Genomic DNA, 21,626 nt, shown 5'->3' with positions numbered 1-21,626 from the left:
GCTCACTTGATTTAAGATTGTCTGAGCTGCAAGACCATAAATAACCATCCTAGTTCAGAACATATGGATGCTGGGAATGAAACATATTAACAGGCATTGAAGGGAAAAGAGCTGTGATTTTCTTCACACAATGTTCCCTACAATAATCAAAATAATAATCACTTATGGCTCAAGGCTACAAACCTAAAAATTATTGCACATGTTCCCATTAGTATTTTCAAAAATGCTCACTCAGGATCTGAAGCAGTGAAAACTGGGGTTCTAAACCACACAGTACAAAAAGTTCACAACTTCAAGCCCATTTGTGCTCGATTGCCCTGGGAGGTGGTACTCTTTTTCAGTTCTTTGTGTCCGTTTTACATCCCCACCCCCTTTCCTGCTACAGAAGATGAAGATGGCAGCCTTTTTAAACTTTACAGGACAGGTGTGAATCATTTTGATTTCTCCTTCACCATAATGGGTTATATTGTATGTCCCCCATTCTTCATGGGAAATACCAACAGATCTGTGGATGCAGACTTGCAAATGTTACACATCCTTTTGTTCTGTCTGTGGATTTGATGCATTCATGCATGCAGGCATAGGCTGAAAATCTGTGGATACAGACCTAAGACCCCAGAGATGTTACTCCTAGCCTGTGCATCCTCTGTGCTTCCACTGAGTTCCTGGCTCCTTCTGAGCTCCTGACTCTTTCCAAGCACTAGTCACATGTTTGCTCCCTTTCTGTGCTGCATTTATTTTCTTCCATGACTATTATTTGGGGGAAACCTGTAGCACAAATGTCTTCTGGATGTCTCCCACCATGAATGTGGCCCTACTACCCATGTAATAGACAATTTTTAAATTGTCCAAATTTGGAAGCAATGCACTTACAGAACTGTTTTTAAAAGACTTCAGTGATTCCCTGAGGAAATATCATTGCACAAGGGTAATTCCTATAAAGGAACCTGAATGGCCTATGATGGTAAATTTTCAGCACTAAAGAAATAAACAGTATGTACAGTACTGCATAATGAAAACCAAACTTCATGTCCTGCCATAATAACTTTGTAGCCATGTTGAAAGAAGTTAAGACTTCTGCTCATTAGGGTTTACTCAGCAGTAATATTAACTGCTTTCACCATTATTACAAGATAGTACATTTATTACCCAAATGATAATAAGTAATTTGCTTTGTTTTTTGTTTATTTTGGTACACTGGACGAGTTGCATTATGTTTTGCAAACAATGGATCTGATCCGGCTCCCCTGAAAATCAAGAACTCAAATCCAATTGCTTTCAGTGATAGGATCAGGTCCATAATTTATATTAGCTTTGAAGAGTAAAAATCTGCAATTTTGCTGGACTATGTAGGAAATTTGACTTATCATGTTCTTATCATATGAAAGGGAGAGCAGAGTTCTATGAGAGATTGTGCCTTTTATCAATGAATTTAATATGAAATTGCTGCAGTGTAAGGGTAATACACTCTCATTAGACAGATAGGAATTTGGCAGATAATGGCTGTTTGTTGCATGCATTACTGAAGACTGAAACCTTCATCTCATTTCAGAATTGCCTTTGCTTTCATATATGTTATCCACATTAAAATTTGCACCAGTTAAATTAAACCGATTTAGCTGAACCAGTGCACACCCCGAGGTGGACATTCTTATTTCTGTTTTAAGAGTGACATACTTCAGATCAGTTTAAACTTGCTCCTAAACAATTTAAACTGTATTGAAATAAATCTGGTTTCAGCCAAACTAAGAGGGTTCACATAGCCTTTTGCACTAATTGAACTAAATACAGTAAGTAGGTTTAAAATCCCACCTGAAATTGAACTAGTACAACTCTGTAGGTTGGATAAGCCCATAAGTGAGCTCTTCTCTTTTCCTGGGCATTATATTCCACCAAAGATATGTAAGGGAGTATGAGCAAATCATTGATTGCTTAAGATCCTGCATTTCCTATATTCTGTTTACTTTTTTTCTCTGTGTGTGCCTGTTTTACTGTAGTTTTTCTCTTACTTTGCTTTTTATATTTGCTCCTTTGCCTTTATTCAGCTGCTAATCTATAACTGCTCCTTTTTCACATCTTCTTGCAGGCCTGTAGCCTCACTTTTTTGTGTACGGAGTTTTTCCCTGGACAGTGGGCTGAGCTAAGGCTTTAGTAAAATCTACATTTAAAGTGAATACAAGGAAATGACTTTTTGCTTGGCTGCGGAGCTATACGGTGTGCGGAGACGCACCATATGTTATGATTGTGAACTCAGCTCAATCTGTTGAGCATATTTTGACTGTATGACTGTCATTTCGTGGAAAGAGCAGCCTGCAGTGGTCTCAGCTCTGACCACTGACAGTTTGTTGTTATAAAGCTTGTCATTAAAGCTGGGATATGAGCTGTAGACCTCTGGGAATGTTCATAACCTGACTTATTGAAGTTGCTCTTCCTATCCCCAGGTTCTCATCTTTTCCTTACTGTGTCTTCCCTGTATGTTTCTCTTGAAAATATTTACAGTGAGTAATGCAGTAGCAGACCAGATTGCTGGATGAGCTATGATTTTGCTACACTTAGGATCAAATCCTAAACCCAGTGTATAGCCTGAGTAACTGGGCTGTGACCTAGGGAGGTCCGCAGAATCCAGGAAGGAAGAAATTCTCTCCCGGTCCATAACTAAGTAGTGGAGCTCTGACAGTAGGGAAGATGAATGACTTTTGCATCTATACAGTTACAGGTTTACCAACTCCATTCCTACCCCCTAATTCTTCTGGGATGCAGGGAGCCTCTCTCACTTGTGTTCCGTGGAGCACATGGTGTGCACACCCCCAATTCAGACTTCCCTGTTCCTGCATTGGAACTGCACCATATGTAGGGCAGGAAGGTGGGATTTGCCCCTCAATAGTAACTAGTCATGGGTAAATCTTAAAAAGTGTAGAGGCTTGGTTTGGTTGGGATAAGCACCCAGATGTTTGAATGTTCCCTAAATATTAACTGGCCCACAGAAAGAGTGAGAGTGACACTATAGTCCAGTATTTAGGGCAATCACCTGAGAGGTGGGGAAGCCCTGTTCAAATCCCTACTCCTGAAGCAGAGAAGGAATTGAACCAGGTGAGTACCACATCCTAGGTGAGATCGATACTTGTTTGCAGCCACACCTTGTAAGAGCAACTGCCGCTTACAAGCAACATATCCCCTGGGAACACTTTCCCTACTGTGAATTGTCGACACTACCCATAACAGCAACAGCCACTTTGGAACAACATAGCAAAAGGACACTGATATGTTGCTACTAATGAGCGTCTGCTGTATCCTCACCATTGGCCTAAAGGCTGTATCAGAGGCTTCCTCCTCCTCCCCGGCTCTTTTGTAAGGAGTCAGGCATGCTCTTAGCACTCCTACTGGCTCAGGCCCCATAGGCAAGATAGATGTTTCCCTGCCTATAAGCACCTGGTTTGAAGATCATGCTGGGGCTTAGTTGTGAAATAGGTGTCCTGGTGCCTGTGCCAGGCAGCATGCCCAGAAGCAGAAACTTAGGTGCCAAAGGGACTTTTACCCTGAAAATGTAGATACAAATGAATTCAGGTGCCTTCAGCATTTGGTGACAGCTGAACAGGGGTTTTGTGGATCTCAGTAGTACCTAAATTTGGATTTTATATGCGTAAATTCCTTTGTCGATTTAAGTTTCATAAGCTTTTCAATGCCTTATAGATAACAATTATGTCTCTCATATGACCTTATGGATAAATAGTACATAATGGGTCCTGTTAAATGCAGTGTAAACAAATGCCCAATAATATGGAGTATTAATATGGATCCAGTGTATCCGGAGTGAATTTACTTCATTGAGCATGCTCACTTGCACTTGTTTCGTAACTCCAGTTTTTCTTCTGGCATTATAGCTACTCACATAATGGTGAAAGGATTAATTTTATGAGATAGAGATGAATAAAGGTATCTTATTGCAGGCTGGGAATTCTCTCTCCAATTTGACCAGTAGAAAAGACTCTTTTAAAGCTCCTACTTAGTATTTTAACATAGTGTTCAAATCTGGCTTGATGTGCTATACAATGATTAAGTCACAAAATGCAATTCTGAACTGATGCGTCAATGAGAAGTCAACCAGGGCTGGATTACTCATCAGTTAAATCATGAAACTGGATCGTCATTTTTGTCAAAATTTGCCATTGCAAGCAGCCATCTAACAAGCAGCACTCACTGGTGTTACATGATAATGTATTGCAACCCCCTAAGGGCCTGATCATGTTGGGAGAGAAAAAAGAGGTATAGATGAAGCACTTTTACATAAGAGCACTAAGAACTTAGAGGTCACCAAGCCTCTTATTCTGCTCAAGGCTTTTGGGAACATGATGATTCCCAATCTTCAGGCAATGTAATGAACGGCACTTGCTGACTAGTTATGTTTTGTTGTTGTTGTTGTTGCTATCAGCAGAGTTTTTAGTGGTACTCAGCATAAATAAGCCAGGACTCAGTGTGCTAAATACTCTCAGGTTTTAAAGTGCTTTTTACTTCTTTGGTTTTGAACTGCCATTTTATTTTAGAGGACATTTTATTGAGATCTGAATTAGAGGCACCTTGTAGTGCTAAGGTTCTTTAAGGGTTGATAAGTACTCAAGATGAAGAGCAGACAGTTTTAGCTCAGGTAGTTGAAGGTTTTGGCTGCCTGAACTCAAGAAAGTCAGAATAGGAGATTATACCAGCAAGTAGAGGACATATATATTGGTAACAATGCAGTAATTTCATGGCTTTCCCACCAGTACTCGAATTCTGTATTGTGTGCTATCCACCCCGCCATTGTGTCTTGCATTGAGTGACATATACAACCTGATGGGTTCCCTTTTTCTATAGTTACCTGAGACTGTGGGCCTCTTCCTGTAATAGCATTGGGCTTATGCAATGCCACAATGTCCATCATATTGCAATCATTGCTACATGATCCTAATGATCTCTCTAGTTTCTATAGTACTCATCACCATGGTTTCTAATGTAGTTAAGATGGGGAACAGTGTACACCACCACTGCATTTTTAACATCTCATTCCATAACCTCCTTTCAACTTGAAAGGTCTGTAAAGGTACCTGCAACAAGGTGCTCTGCCCCTTTAAAGGCCAGGGGGCCTAGAGCCAGCCAGTCCTGTTTTCAGGCAGACCCCTTTAAGGACAGGTGTTTGGGCCTGGTAGAAGGGATTCTTAGACCCAGCTGGAAGGGCACGAGGTAGTTATAAGAGCCAGAAAATGGCTCAGATGGTGGGAGAGCTGCCAGGAGCTGGGTGGTGATGGTGATAGTGGTAGTGATAGGAGGAGGAGGTGGAAGTCCCTGGGCCAAGGGAACAGCACCACATGAAGAATGTTGGTTCCTAGGGTTATCAACCCTCCAGGATTGTCTTGGAGTCTCCAGGAATTAAAGATGAATCTTTAATTAAAGATTATGTCATGTGATGAAACCTTCAGGAATACATCCAACCAAAATTGGCAAACCTATGGGTTCTTGTGGTAGGCACTGGAGAGGGGGCTCCAGGATAGCTTATAGGAAGACTGGGAATAACTTTTTTTTGTGTTTGTGTTTTGAATAATAAATTAAGCTCTGAGAAAAAGAGCCTTTGTGGAAGACAGGCCAGCAGCCTACAATGTTAAAGAAGGTCCTTATTAAATTCTTACCTAGGAGTGGCAATATAGTTTGCAAGAGTTATGACAAAAAACAACACATAATGGGTCAGTGTGTTGAATCCCAAAGGCGCTCTTTGAGGGAGCTGATTTTATTTCTTCTGGGATTTGTGCTAGCAGGTTCTGTGGATCATCCAGAACTCCTGATCTTCCCTCTTTCCTCCCATAGTTGACCGTGTCCATTGTTTTTCGTACAGAAGATTGCTACATGTAACAACCTTTTGATCCCATCAAAAGTAAAGCGTTGAGATCAAAATGTTTTGTTTTGCCATTTTTGAAAGAATGTTTTTTGTTTGTGTTTTTGGTTCAAAACAAATTTTTATTTCAAAATTTTAAAAAATCAAAATAATCAAAAAAGCTCAAAACTGAAATGTTTTGTTTTGAGCCCAATAGGATGTTGATTGGACACACAATTATATTTTTTCTTCAATTTGCTGAAAATTTTTAAAAATATTCCATTTCAGGTTAACCCAAAACAAATTCTTCCCTGATTTTTAGAATTGCCAGTGAACTTAAAAAATCTGTTTTCACCTAGCTTTACTCCTGACTGAAGGGAATAGCCAAGAAGCAGGAGCAACCCCTTCTCAAGGCAATGCATATCCTGTATCTACCATGCTGCTTCCTGTTAACTTGGATTGATTAATTATTTCTCAAAGCTGAATCCCTTCTTGGTCTGAACCAGAGGAGGTCATTTTAAGGGAGGCAGTGTTGTTTACTGAGTAGAGCACTGGACTGGGATTCAGGAGACCTGATTTCTATTCCCAGCTCAGCCATTGGCACGACCTTGGACATGTCATTTTGCCTCTGCACCTTGGTTTCCCTTAATTAAAAAAAAATAAAAAAAAGGATAATGACACTGGCTCCTTTGAGAGCTTCGGATCAAAAGTGTTGTAAAATACAAAGCTCTTATTATTGTTTATTAACATGTTGTTCCTTCTCCTATATTGATAAAATAGCAAGGTTTTTCATGCTTATTGCTGCTATTTCTGAGGCAAACTCAATCTTCAGTTATCTTCATAAATTTCACTCCTGGGTGTGAATGCCAGTTGGCACATGGTAGAGCTTTTGAGGGCACTGTTGCATATGCCTGACTGAGGGCAGAATATGCCCGACTATGTATTATTTGAATAGTTGATTCAAATTAGAGACATGGAACATAAATTTATTTATTTTTACCTGTAGCTTCTAGTTATAATTATTTAGATCACCAACTGCTCATCTGTTCATGCCAATCATAGATATAGGGATACAAAGACCAAATGGCTTTTTCTCATGTTCTTATTTGCTTCATTTTCAGGGAATGACTAGCAGATTGCAACTAATGAGCTTCTTTGTGTATTCCAGAAACATACCACTTGCAATATGCGTTTCAATGGTTATTGTCACAGTTGGCTATGTGTTAACAAATGTGGCCTATTTCACTACAATCAGCCCTGAGGAATTGCTAAATTCAGGGGCCGTGGCAGTGGTAAGTTATGGAGGAAAAATACAAATGTATAGATCTGGCTACAGTTAAAGTGGATCTGCTGCTGTTAAAGATGATCATTTCCCCCTGAAAATAAGAATAAAAAAAGTGGGACACTTATAATGAAGCACAAAAACACCCTTGTAAGGCCCCAATTTAGCAAAGCACTTAAACATGGGCTTAAGTCTCATTGACTTTATTGGATTCCTTATTGATGCATAGGGATGAATTTAAACTTGTGGATAGCATTAGCCCATCCCTATTCAGTTGACTTTTTAGAGTTGCTGGGACTTAAGTGCATGCTTAAGGTCAAGTACGGGTTTAAGTTTTTTGCTGAACTGTGGTGGTGTCAATTATTTTTTTGGCATCTGTCTTGCAATAAACAAGTGTAAAACCACATGCCAATATTGATACAGCTAAGGGTTTTTTCAACAGGAGAATCTGAACACCCTGTTTTCAAATGACTAATTCTGTAACATTTATAAAATCTAGCAGCAGAATGTTTCGTGGGACCACAGAAAATCACGGGCAGAATCTGTGTGATCCTTCAAACCATGAGGATAAGAAACAAAACTCTTATAGTAATGACCTAGGAGAGTGAGATGTGACTGGCTATTATAGACTGTAGGATGACGGAAGCTAAGTATTCAGAGTAGCAGCCGTGTTCATCTGTATTCGCAAAAATAAAAGGAGGACTTGTGGCACCTTAGAGACTAACAAATTTATCTGAGCATAAGCTTTCGTGAGCTACAGCTTCATCGTTCCGATGAAGTGAGCTGTAGCTCACAAAAGCTTATGCTCAGATAAATTTGTTAGTCTCTAAGGTGCCACAAGTACTTTTTTTTTTTTTTGGAAGCTCAGTGTGGTGATCATTGTACAAAATATTATGCATGTTTGTATATGTATGACAAATGTGGATTAGACATCCATTCTCCTTCATAGAATGTAAATGAATAGTTGATAGCTGACAGTATTTAAAACAAATATTAGGGGCAGAGTCTACCCCTCTTCCATGAAATAGTACCTTAACTGATAAGTAGCCACACTGAAATAAGGCTTTGCTGTCTGAATAAGGTGCTACCCACTGAGTATGAGTGGGAGACACTTGTCCACAGTAAGTTGGATCCCACCAGTGAAGAGAAGATGACAAATGTGCAGTACAATGTCACAGAAAGTTATAGAATGGGATCTTGTAGAAACTATTATTTTTTCTGTTAATTCATGTTGCTCTCTTTTACCAGACCTTTGCTGAACGATTAATGGGAAATTTTTCATTAGCCGTTCCAATATTTGTCGCCCTTTCCTGCTTTGGATCTATGAATGGTGGTGTCTTTGCAGTTTCCAGGTGAGAAGATCCAGGTATTATTGGAGTGTGTGGGGGAGGTGGGTAAGACCATAAGAACAGCCATACTGGGTCAGACCAAAGGTCCATCTAGCCCAGTTTCCCGTCTTCTGACAGTGGCCAATTGCCAGGTGCCCTAGAGGGAATGAACAGAACAGGGAATCATCAAGTGATCCATTCCCTGTCACTCATTCCCAGTTTCTGGCAAACACAGGCTAGGGACACCATCTCTACCCATCCTGGCTAATAACCATTGATGGACCTTTCCTCCATGAACTTATCTTGTTCTTTTTTGAACTAGTTAAGGCATGACCCAAAACCAAGAAGGGCAAATGAAGCCCGGATTAATTCCTTTAACTATCAGGAGAGGTTGACTACAATAGTCTTTTATCATGTTTGGCATTACTATCACATTGCTAAAGCCCTGTGAATTGCTTTAAAATTAATCCTTTTAATGTAATACCTAATGAATTGATGCTTTATTTCTATGGGGTAGGGTAAATGTGAGAAAACACTAATATTAACTGCTGGTAAAGACTGATAATGTCGGGATGGGGAATGGTTATAAGCCTTTTGCTTTGGTTTCTGAGTATGGGCTTCTGTTATCTTATAAAATCTGAATGTCTTCAATAAAAATAAGTAGAGCTGCTGAGGATAACTTTGAATGTGTTCTGCATCTCTAGTGAACTGCTTTGACTTCTCTTTGTAATAGAGTGTATTTAAAGTCTGTCCACATTTACTTCTCACCAGGATGTTCTACGTTGCATCCCGTGAGGGTCACCTTCCGGAAATTCTCTCCATGATTCATGTCCGCAAGCACACTCCTCTGCCAGCTATCATTGTTTTGGTAAATCATATAACCAAATGTTCCTGCGCAATATTCTGTATTACAGGCTTGCACAGGAGGATTCAAGCAGAACTTGGGGGCACTGCTGGAGTCTCATTTATTTATTTAGATTTTGGGGTTTGGTGAGGGGCAGAGGAATGTAGGCATTGAAGTGATCTATTCTAGTGCCTCCTCCTCTGTGTTTCTGATGGTAGCACTTAGCTCTTTGTGGCTGCTACCTAAATCCTGTCTCATTACACTTTATTTCTAAGGATTTGGAAAGTTGAAAGAAAGTGATTAATTGGACCCCTTTCAGTGACATGAATTCTCATAGAAAAAGGAAGTAGAGAAATAAAACTCAAATTCACTTAATTGGAAGCATAGCTAAACAGTAGTGTCTGAGAGCACCATAATGTGAAAAATGCAAACTATGATACACAAAGGTAATGTAGGAGGGGGGAGCCCTGAGCAGTGCAGTGATTGCTTTTTAATCTTTGTGAGAACGTGTCTGAAAAGATGGGGAACAGAGAAACAATTGTGAAAGGGCTATGAGAAGAAAGGAAAAGCACAAGGTAGTATAGTGATGGGCCAGTTACCAATTCCTAAGACAGACTCACAGCTAAAAGTTGGCTCTGTGTTCACACTGAAGACTAATTTATACAGGAAAGCATTAGGAAAAAAGAAGAGCAGTAACTCAGGCCCTAATTTTCAAACTCAGTTGCCTAACGTTATGTCTGTAAATAAATTTCCATTTAGGACTCAGTCTTCTGTGGGAATTGGGGTACTCAGCACCTCTCAGCATCAGGCCCTGAGGAACCAATGGCCCTGCTTCAGATGGCTTGACCCTTGTATACATGTGCAATCCCACTGACCTGAGTGGGACTCCATGTTGGTGTAGGGAGTCTGCTGATCCAATCAGATAGCAGGATTTGGGCCTAAATAAACACTTACAATAGGTGCCTAAATACTCACTTTAAATGTGCACATATCAGTTTAAGGGTCTGTTTACACTGCAGTCAGACACAGGTGTGGTTATAGCACGTGCTGACACACCCAAGCTAACTTTAGTCTAGCTAGCGCAAGTGCTAATAGCAACGGAGCTCAGCAGGATGGGCTAGCTACCTGATTACAAGCCTGCTAGGGAGGCTGGGTACATATTGTGCTGGCTTCCACGCTGCCATGGTTTCACTGTTATTGGTACCTGCCCTAGCAAGATTCAAGCTAGCTCAGGTATGTCTCCATGTGCTGCAATCACACATCCAATTGCAGTGGAGCCATATGCTAAATGTTTAATTTTAAATTTATTCATTTATTCATAAATTTAGGTGCCCAAGTTTGAAAATTGGGTTCCCTAAGTGGGGGCGGGGGGGGGGGAGAATGTTTTAATGTATTTGGTTTACCCTGCAATCTTCCATTTGTTTTGCTAAATATTTTATTGACTCTTTTGTGACTTACATTTCTGTTTAGCACTTGGCACGGTGCAGCTTTCCTGAGTTCCCTTTTATTGTGTTAGTACCAGTTACACACACTACTTTTCCTTCTAGAAGCAGCATGCTTCTATATGAAGATGGCTTTTATGCAGACTCTTCCTGTTGTTCATGCCATCCTAGAGATAAGTGCAGTTGTTACAAAGATGATTTTCTGCCCTGACCCTTAGCATCTCTGCGTTTTCCTGTTGTGTGTTATGTAGAGGGCTGAGCTTGTTTTGGGGAGAGGAGGAAAATGAGCACATTCAGTGCTCGAGGCTCAGTACACAAAGTGAAGAAAGGAAGATATTGCTTATTACATGCCAGCTTATTTGTGGCTAGGGGAACTCTTAATATCAAGATGTGCATATAACAAGCTGAAGTAACCATGTGATCCTATCTGTAGCCTTTTTTGTGTCTTACCCCTATTTCTGTCCTCCACCATTGGTTTCCCTGCATTGCAGCATCATGCTTAAAGTTAGATTTTTAGGGGGGCACGGTCTATGGGTGAAATCCTGGCCGCACTGAAGTCAAATGCTGAATTCCCATTGATTTCATGAGGTGAGGATTTTATCCTGTATCTTTTATTTGTAAAAAAAACTAGCACATTTGGGGGACTGTGGAAATGATAATGGGCTGGAAGTCAGAGGGGGTGTTCAGTGGGGTAAGCCCCATGTTTGAAATATTTACACTTCCTGTCCAAATCCCAAAGAGGTCTTTACTGCCAAAAATCTATGTGTGGTGCATTAGTTTTTTTCACTGAAAAACCAAACAAGTTAATTATCTCACTGTAAAATCCTAGTGGAGACAAGGTAGAGGTAGTTTTTATCACAATTTAGCTAGGCAAGGCCAGCCTTACATGCCTCCACCTCCCACCCAGGGTTGACCTTGCCTCACTACATCTCAGTAAAAACTACACAGCCTGTCTCCACTAGGATTTTTTACTTTTTTGTTTGGCAGTCAACACATAGCCTATAGCCAGGTTGACCTAGCCCTTCATTCCAAAAAGGATAAATTGGCTGTGCCTTTTGAATTAGACCATAAAAACAGAGAGCTGGTTTTCACTAGACATTTTTACCTTGCGTTATTGTGATACTTAACATGCTTGTAAAAGCGAGTGTGGACAATCCCCAGCCATTTGATCCAGGCTATAAATGTTTATTCTTTAATCTAGGCTGATCCCTCTGATTAAAAAAAAAGTTTGTAGCCTAGAACAAATGTGTGTGGAGTTTCTACACTAGTTTTTACAAACATATTAGGAACTGCAAATTTAATTAACTGCCAAAGTGCAAAAGTCTAGTTTAGACATAACCTGAGTTCCTGTGTGCTCTATGTAGACATTAAAGATCTCAGGGCACTTCTCATAAGAGTAGGGGCTTTCCTGGTGTTGACCAAAATTTCCCCTTCCCCTGCTGTGTACATCCTTCTGGGTGACAATTTAGCTGCTGTTCTCCACTCCAGAGGTGATTGCATTTCAGAGGTGCAGTATGTGTGTAGTTTGTGATTGGTTATGGGACGAAAGTCATACTATAAATACAAGATGATATAAATAAAAGAAGTGTGTGCATTAAGTCTCTCTTATGCTCTGAATTTCTTTTGCAGCACCCTCTAACAATGATAATGCTCTTCACTGGGGATCTGTACAGCCTCCTGAACTTCCTCAGTTTCGCCAGGTGGCTTTTTATTGGGCTGGTAGTTGTTGGGCTGATTTATCTCAGATATAAACGTCCTGATATGCCTCGTCCTTTCAAGGTAACTTCAGCAATCTGACTGTTTTTACATAAATCTCTCTCCCTGTACTTAACCCTTGCCTAGTCCACAGACTGATGTTAAGGGAACAGATTTTCTGGAGTAAAATGTTAGCTGCTGGCAGGCAACCGATGCTAACAGAATTGATTCTTTTACTGTAGTTTAAATGTTTAACTTTAGAATTCCCAGCTTGTTTCGCTACAAGATCTCTGATGAAGAGCAAATATATTAATCTAGCCATGTTTCTCTCTAGAGAAGAAGTCTTTCTTGTTCACTGTTGATGGGGTTTGGGGAGAAGCAGTTGTATGTTTATATTTAGGTTCGTGTGTGAAAATGAAGGTGTTTGATCGATTTTGCTCACACCATGTTGAGGAACTAAGGTAGTAGGTTCTGACTGCTCTGTAATCTAACAAACTGTTTGAAGATGCCTCCTAATTGTACACAGCTGTGTATCTTTCAAACTGCCAGTATTTTGGGGGCATTGCAGCTGGGCCTCAGTCTGGCCTTTGGTTTGCAGGCCGAAACAACGTCATCTACATTTTGCAACCAGAATTAATGTCAGGAACAAAAATTGGTAATTAGACATCAAGAAGGTATTTTTTAAATTTTTATTTTCCTAATCTCTCTGCAGAGCCTTATTTGGCATTAATCACCAATTTCAGGTACAAACAGGTCATTAGACATTAAATTACTGGTATTTGTACCCACAACAGTTACTTTTGAGCACTAAATTGCACCCAGAAAAATTGCTCCATCTGGCCTGCTAGTTATTTCGGCCTTGATTCTGTCACATTTATTTATATTAAGTAGTACCTTACTATGTGAATATTCCCAGTGAGGTTACTTGTATAGCAAGACAGTACTTAGCATGAGTAAGAGTAGCAAAAACCTATCCCTATTTAAATATGAGGAAGAAACTTATCTTAACTTAGAAAATAATTTGCCTTGTTGCATTCTTGTAGGCGTATAAATGAAGGGTAGCTGCTTAGCACATTTCTCGGTGATTTCTTTTTTACAACACTTTGACAGGGTACAATAGAGAATTGGTAATGTCTAAAGGCAAGGGGATCATCTCTTGAGAATTCTCCATTACAGTAGGCTTCTAGTTAGCAGCACCATCATGCACCTCCTTCAAAGAGGTGAAAAGACAGTTTACAGCATCACCCTCGAAAGTTGAGAGAATTAATTGCTATTTTTTCTGCTTTCAGAATGGCATTGATAACATAATCAGTCATGCTGTCAGAAGCACAATACTTCTTCAGTAACTGTCAGTTACCTAATGCTATCAAATATCTTTTATCCGTGGTCAAATGACAATTTAACTTGCGCTCCTCCAGCCAGATTTTGTTTTGTACCTTAGGAAGGATATCAGTATGTACTTAATAATTTTACAAGACAGCTGGTGACTTGAGCGCTTTGCTTTATTTTAAAATAGAGTGTAATAGGTAATTATCAAAGAAGAAATCTTTACTATAGTTAGTGCTGCTTATCTAAGAGAGGACTAGAGGAAGGACTTTTGTAATATAACATATTTACGACTCTTACATTTTAAAGGATGTAAAGTGCTGTGGTGTTTTAGTGTGTAATTAAGAGACTGCTGTAGAACTTACTGTGTCACACTGTATTTAATTTATATTCTTTAGTTACTCACATTTCAAAGACATGTTCCAAAACACTAGTATTTCTGCAGAACCATAGTGTGCTGCTGTGTTTTATCCAATTTATATTTCATGGAACATTAAATACCAGTGTCATTCAATAACCAAGGTCAGTGGAAAGTAATAACGTTTTTTGGGGTTTTTTTTGGCCTGTGTTTCAGGTGCCGCTATTTATTCCAGCTTTGTTTTCCTTCACCTGCCTCTTCATGGTTGCACTGTCACTTTACTCTGATCCTGTCAATACGGGAATAGGCTTTGCAATAACCCTGACTGGTGTCCCCGCCTACTACCTCTTTATCATATGGGACAAGAAGCCAAGGTGGTTCAGAAGGCTCTTAGGTAAGTCCACATTAATGTGGGACTCTTCCTTCTCTCTCAGAACTTTTCAGTCGATCTCTGTAATGGGGTTGCCACCCCCAAAACACTCTCTCATAGCATGGGGTGGCCCTTATCACTGGGCCTCACTCCCCCCCTCCCCCTTGTTAAGACTGCTCAAAAACTCCATAGCCCAGTTTGGCTGCTGCTGTGATTTAGCCCTCCAGCTAAGTAATTAACAAAAACACCACCCTTTCCAGGCTATACCAGTACAAACATAAACACAAAGCCAGAGTCGTCTTGCCAATATCAAACAGTGCCCAGCCCCTTCTTTCTTAGGGTCTGGTCCAATTTCAATAACTCATACAACTTGACACACTTCAGCTTTCAGCCGTTCCCAGGCTGTTTCCAGTTTCTCCCTCTTAGTCCTTCCTGAACTCCTATGGGATGGCTCTCTAATGAGCAGCAGCTCCCAAGACTTGCTTCTTTCCTGGAGGCCTCCCTTCTCTTTCCATCTCTCCTCTGGCATCTGAGTATCCAGGCTTCTCCCTTATCTATTCCAGAGGCCTGATTGAGTCATATGACCCATTTTCCCCTGGGGTGGCAAGTTAAGTATGTCACAGATGGGGCTGAGACCCAACTCCCCTTAAAGGGTCAGCCACACTGTGATAAGCCCCAAACTGGAAAGGCCTTTCGATTCTTGTCACCACTCTGTTCCAGGGACAGCAGAACCACTTGCTTTTCACTCAAATGCTGTAACCATTAAACTAAACTCCGGCTAATTAAATGGCCATGTCTGCAGCATGCTTATTCTTTAAACCAATCAGACAGACAAGCATTTTTTAAACAAGACATTTCAGATTACTGAACCCCTGTGCACCTACCACACAGGTATCTGATCCCAGTTAAGTTACTGACCTTCCTCCTACAGTCATTTGCCTGTTCTAATAGATTAAATGTTTCCTTGAGAGGACAACAGCTTCTGACAACTAAAGCATTGCCCTAAATGTAGGTCTGATTCTGCACTCACTACTCAAACCAAACACCTATGGGCTGCAGTAGGACTTTGTTTAAAGTAAACTGTGCTGGATCCTTTAATTAATCCTTCATTAAAACGGATCCTAGATGGTGATGTGATTCTTAATGACAGGTTTCAGAGTAACAGCTGTGTTCGTCTGTATTCGCAAAAAGAAAAGGAGGACTTGTGCCACCTTAGAGACTAACCAATTTATTTGAGCATAAGCTTCATCCGAAGAAGTGACCTGTAGCTCACGAAAGCTTATGCTCAAATAAATAAAGGTGCCACAAGTCCTCCTTTTCTTTTTGATTCTTAATGGTTACTAAAAAGCAAAGTTATGGGATAAAATGCTTTATGTTTGACATATTGTCATGATGGTTGTTTACATCTTTTCTGTGAATGACTTCCAACATATTTTCCTGAAGTAACTTAGCTGTATTTTTTCTTTTTTTTTACATCTGAATCTAATTGAGGAAAATTGTTTATATATTATTTTTGGAATTTTTTCAAAAACCTGTGAAACTTTTGATGTGTTGGGGAAGAGCTGTCTGAATCTCTTTTGATTAGAGACGAAAAAACAGTACAGTTAATTTTAAAAAATGCTGTCCCACTCCCTTTTTAATTTTTGTTACTCATCCCTATTTTGTGAGGTTTTATCATGAGACAGTTTCAGTGCAAACAGAAATATAGGCAAGATCTCCTAAGATATTTGAGAAACGGTGGGCAATTTGTTAAACAAAACTGGGTGAAAAGCTTACCTTATGCTGCAGACACTTGGTGAAAGCTAGAGATTTGAATAGAAGTTGGTTTCCCCACTACAGTTTATTAAAATAAAAAATCAAGGGCTCTCCCCAACTCCACACCACTGGGCTTTACTGGACCTTTAAAATGAGCTTGTCCTAATAAAGTAGCACAAGTACCTTGTGTGCATGCAACATGTACTTCTGCCAATGACAGGCCAGTTTGTGCCTCCCAGCAGCAATTAACCAGCCCTATTCTGAGTCGGAGATGTCCACATTAGTTTATGATTTCTTTGACTTGACGTTTAGGAACTAGAAAATATTTTCTTAATAAACCAACAATATTTGTTTGCATTTTCTGGTGAGAAGCTCTGAGGTTTTGCAACATAGTTACTTGAAACTCTGCGGCCACAGGATGCCAGTGTTGAACTACATTACTCAGGTGAAAGGAAAATATTCTCTTTAAGGGAGATTGGATATACATTATGCTTTTTCTACCAGCTGTGACAGTGTGGCTGATTCTTCTAGCCCTTTGGAGAACACCGGATCCTCATGCAGGAAATCAAGCCAGATGCCTGTGTAACACATACAGACGCACAGTACTGGCTCAGAGGGGAAAGCAGCAGACACCTGTCAATATGGGTGAAACAGCTTGTTCAGCTTCCCTGTGTTATTCCTATAGTAACAATAGTAGTTAGAGAAAACTGATGCTGAGAGTTTTGAGGTGGGGAGGAGGTGATAACCCACTCATTAAATAAACAGCTTTGTTTCAGAGTAGGCAGTGAGAAATATCCCTGGAGTCATTTTTTAAAAATGATATTACTTTGCAGGAGTTGATACTGCTGCACTGTCGAGACCAAAGAGCATTTTTCACATGTACTGTTTCAGAATAAGTCTATTTAGGATGCTTCTCTGAGATCTGAATAATGCATTTAGCTGATCTCCCACAGAGACTGCAACATGAGCATTCATCTTACTTATCAAGTTACCGTATTTCATAAAAATAACTTCACTTACTGTGAAGTTAATATGCCTGGCCAATGCAGGTAGCCAGAGAGATGTTTGAGTTCACTTTCTCTCTCTAGCTCTCTCACTCCCAAATGGCTTTTAATCTTGCACCAGGCAGTTAATATTTCACTAGTATCAGACACTTGTGAGACATAGTTTTACACAATGTGCTTGGACAAATCATATCTGCACCTGGCTGTTTTCTTACCTTTGACAGAATTAACCTGAAACCAAAGATCCAAGAAAAGGGGCACCCTACAAAAGTAGATTCATAATGAAAAGAATGTAGCAGAAATCAGAGGTGGAGCTGAGCCAAAACACATGAATTTGGGGGTGTTTGTTACACAGCCCTAAATCTGGATCAATGTCTCTTTATAATGGGCTGAGCATCCCCCAACCTTTGAGGAATTTAAAATTCAGCAATTGCTCTGAATGTTGAGGGCTGAGCTCATATCAGGGTAGAGATATGCTGTACTTGTAAAATCCATCCCATTCTTTACCTGCTATTTCTAGACATTAGAGGGTGCCATGTGCCCATTCAAGGTGTAGCATGATATGTTCAGTGCTGCTCTCCTTGTTGAGTTAATGAGGTTGGGCTCCACAGGAATTCATCTCCGCTTTATGCTAGAGAGCAGCAGCAGGCCCCTTGTCCTGTCATCGACATGTCCAGTGAATCACTGCTGTTACTGTGAGGTTTCTTTCCCATTCCCAGCCTTTATTCTGTGGTTATAGATAACGACTCCGAGCTCGCCTATGAAGGCAGTCCAGATGAGCCTGACTTTCGTTTATGCTCAGGGTCCTTTAAACTGCCCTGGAAGCGCACAAAGGGCTTTACAATGGATACAAAGATAACTTGCGGTGCCAGAGTGGTATAAAGGGCCTTAGTGTAAATGAGAATCAGGCCCAATATCTCTAGCCACTGCTTAAAGCACAAAAGTACCATGGGTGTTTCAGTGCTTGCAGCTTCTCACTTCCATAATCCAGGCTACAATGCAAAGTATTTCTTCTGAAAAAACTCCTCCCCTTAAATATTGTATGAAACCTCTGCGCCCCCCTCCCCGCCCCAAATAAAAAGAGCAGAGAAGAAGAGCTGCACAGAGAGAGATTCTCCATTGTCTTGCACCTTGTGTCATTTACCAGTGCAGAGTGAGTGTGAAACACTAACAAATCAGAATGGTAGTGTGTTACCCCCCCTAGTGCCCTCATTTTGCCCTGGTGTAAATGACTACACAAGGTGCTGGGCAGCGGCGAATCAGGCCCTTGAGTGGCAAGGATGCCTTTTAGTTTAAGATGAACTTTGAAGAAGTGAATCTTTCCTTGGTATTCAATATTTATGATTGGTGCCCACATCAACAGTGTAAACAGGCACACCACTCAAAGGACAAATCCCACTAATCCATGACTCTTCTCTTTAATAATAGCAAAGGTCACAAAGAAAAATATAAAATTGTATCTGACTTGTAACATGTTTAAACCAGTGCAGAGGCGTTACATGCACATATTTAATATTTTATTTTGGTCAAGCAGATTCTGACACAGAATATGGGTGCATCATTCAGCATATTTGGACCTTTATTGCAACATTAACTATTTTGTTTTGAGCTGAACAACTGTAGAGAGTCAACTCTCTAGAGATAATGTCTAAATAGAAGTCTCTCCAACAAATAAGAACCTTTCTATACCTAGTAATTGTCCCTTTTTGGCACAGAGCTGAGCAAAATGTGGTTAGAAAAGGAACACAGTGGTAGGGCTCTTTAAATGAGACACCTTATGATGCTATGACTGGTACATCTAAATACTTATGAACACACATAATTGGTGAGTTGAAAGCTCTTCTAGGAAAATCTTCCTTGATTGCTTCCCACATATCTCCAGTTTCTTTACTTTTATCTTTGCAGACAGGGTAACTGAAACATTGCAAATCATCCTGGAGGTTGTCCCAACGGAAGATGGCTTGAAATCGTGATCACTTACATCATGAAGAAGCAGGTGTTGCCTGAGTGCCCCATTTCACCTTGGGGCATTGGGATAGGGAGGTTTTTCCCCCTCCCTGGAAGTTCAGTGAATTACAAGAGCAAGTCACAGTTAAAATTAAGCCTGGAAAAGAATTGGTTACTAGAGCTGTAATTTCTTTTTACATTTTCAAACTTTTGTACAAGGAGTTGATATGTAGAAAGTACATCTGCTCTGTGCTGTAAAATAACAGAAGCCACAGCACTCATGTGGACATCGATCCCATCTTGTCTCTCTAGGAGAGTGGGGACAAGTAGGAAAAAAAATGAAAAATCTCATTAGTATTTCCCTTTTATAATATTATATTTTAGCAAACCTTAGGTTCTTCAAATTGGGGATTTTACTACATTGTCAATGAACATTTGTTCTGGAAATGTTTTTGTAATCAGATATACTGTGAACAGTGTATCCTGCACCCTGCTCATGAAGAACCTAGCCTTCGCCGGAAAGCAGGGCAAGGTAAAGCTCCTTAGCTAAAAGTTTGGGTCAACATTGTTCTTTCTCTCCCTCCATTCTTCACCCATATCTTACTTCTCTTGTCTCAACTGAAGCAGCACCTCAGTTCCTCACATACAAACAGGGTGGCTTCACCCACCTTTGTGGTGGCCTAGTAGGATTGCTAAATTACCTGAGTTTTTTTCAATAGAGTAATTGAAAATAGATTCTGATATTTAATATTGATTTTCTGCTAAAGGGAAGGCAAATTTTAGGTTTGAGGCAATAATTTGATGCATTTGAAAAGTTTCTACAAGCCTGAAAGTTATCATTGGTTCTGCCGGTATTCCACAGTATATATGTAAGAAATATCTCTCAGTCCAGTAAATACTTTCAAATCAGTTGAGACATTTGAAATTCAACCACTGAACATACATGGATATTTGTAGTCTAGGAAAATGTGGATCTGCAGTCCTCATTTAGGCAAAGCTCCCATTAAAGACAATAACAGTTGGTTAACAGATGTGATTGGAAGTACCACCAGTTATGGAATCAATGGGAATTTTGTCAAAGAAAGGACAGCTGTTTTGGAATAAGCATACTAAGTGAAAGGTGAATTAGAGAAGGTTTGGAACGTTGAATTGGATATGTACACAAACCGTGGGATGTTTTCTTAAACACAGCAAATCTCAGCAAATTATGTTCTCCTACAAAACCTACTTCCTGGTTCCCAGTTTCAACTGAAACTAGAAATTAGGGAGGAAATTGGGTTGCAAAAATTGAAGGCAAAACTTGGTTCAGAATCAAAACAGTTTGGTGCGTTTTTTTTTCCAGTTTGTGGTTTGGGTTAAGGTTTGGCTCAGTTGTGACTTAGCTTGCCCTTTCCTATTAATAATACTTTGCACAGTAGGTGAACACTGAAATATTTTAAATGCTCAAGAAAGTGGTTCTATATTTCAAAGACTACTCCAGCCTTAGGATAAGATGTTACTGTTAATATGTTAGAAAAAAAACCCCGTAATTAAATATTTAAATATCTACTTTTAAAACTGTTGCCTATTAGAAGATAAATTGTTTCTTCAAAACCTTCATGAAACAGACAGAAATCTTTTAATTTATATATATGGAGGGAAACACTAGAACTATCTAAACTTCTACAGTTAAAGGGATGCTGTCAACTTGAAGTAATCAATTTTTAAAAAGAAGAGGTTTAAAGTCTGTTCACTGCACATGCTTCTGAGGTCTCCTGCCAGTTTTTGTGGTCTTACAATCACATTTTCCTGGGTTTTTTTGTGCAGTTTTTTTTCTCCTGTGTTTGTGTGAAAGACCCACATAAATAGGGAAGGTGCACTAATTGACTAGATTGTGTGCAGTTAGTATTACTGTTTCCTCTAAGTGCAGTCAAATGAACAAAGTAAATAGAGAGGACAATATTTTTCCGCTGATCTCTTTCAGTTATAGTAACCTTAAGTATTGTTTGCAACTACAATAGACAAATATTTTCAGACGGATTTTTAAGTTGACTGGGTTCCTTTAAGTTTACTATAGTATTATTTTTGTTTTCTTCTTACAGAGACTGAAATTTAGAAGTGTTAAGAGAGCCTGTTTCAGCCATTACTTTTCAGTAGCATTAGTTTCACACAAGCAGGTACTTTGTCTTAAGAGAAATCATTGAATTTACTGCAATTGTATATTTAAAAGAAAAATAACATGTGAAATAACGTAATGATTTTTAAAATGGCACACAGGTGCTTATGATTCTAATTAATGATTCAATTCCATGAATATGTGCAATGTTAATGCAAAAATATTTTAATCAGATGTCCATTGAGTTACAAAAAGTCAGAATGAAGGACATGTATTGGGTCCTGAAGCAATGGGTATAACTGCACAAAGCAAAGGAAGTAGACAATATAAAGAAATCCTTG

The 21,626-nt window shown here is 39.7% G+C and overlaps 1 protein-coding gene across 2 annotated transcripts in view; it reads left to right on the top strand.

The window, feature by feature from the left end:
• The window catches only part of SLC7A11 (solute carrier family 7 member 11), a 75,886-nt gene extending 54,605 nt beyond the window's left edge, over positions 1-21,281 (top strand). Inside the window, exons 7-13 of one of the 2 annotated variants that reach the window (XM_073341134.1) lie at positions 7,008-7,131; positions 8,370-8,473; positions 9,221-9,317; positions 12,365-12,514; positions 14,331-14,508; positions 19,149-19,239; positions 19,653-21,281. In XM_073341134.1, the coding sequence (XP_073197235.1) occupies positions 7,008-7,131; positions 8,370-8,473; positions 9,221-9,317; positions 12,365-12,514; positions 14,331-14,508; positions 19,149-19,216 (721 nt within the window). In that variant the 3' untranslated portion in view covers positions 19,217-19,239; positions 19,653-21,281. Of the gene's footprint in view, positions 1-7,007; positions 7,132-8,369; positions 8,474-9,220; positions 9,318-12,364; positions 12,515-14,330; positions 14,509-19,148; positions 19,630-19,652 lie in introns of those variants that run through there. The other variant, XM_073341133.1, reaches the window with a different exon arrangement.
• Positions 21,282-21,626: the final 345 nt, after the last annotated feature.

The sequence above is a fragment of the Lepidochelys kempii genome, chromosome 4 (genome assembly GCF_965140265.1).
Source record: "Lepidochelys kempii isolate rLepKem1 chromosome 4, rLepKem1.hap2, whole genome shotgun sequence".
Taxonomy (NCBI): Eukaryota; Metazoa; Chordata; order Testudines; family Cheloniidae; genus Lepidochelys; species Lepidochelys kempii.
The sequence above is the reverse complement of the archived record's forward strand: the minus strand, read 5'-3'. Positions and strand labels throughout refer to the sequence as shown.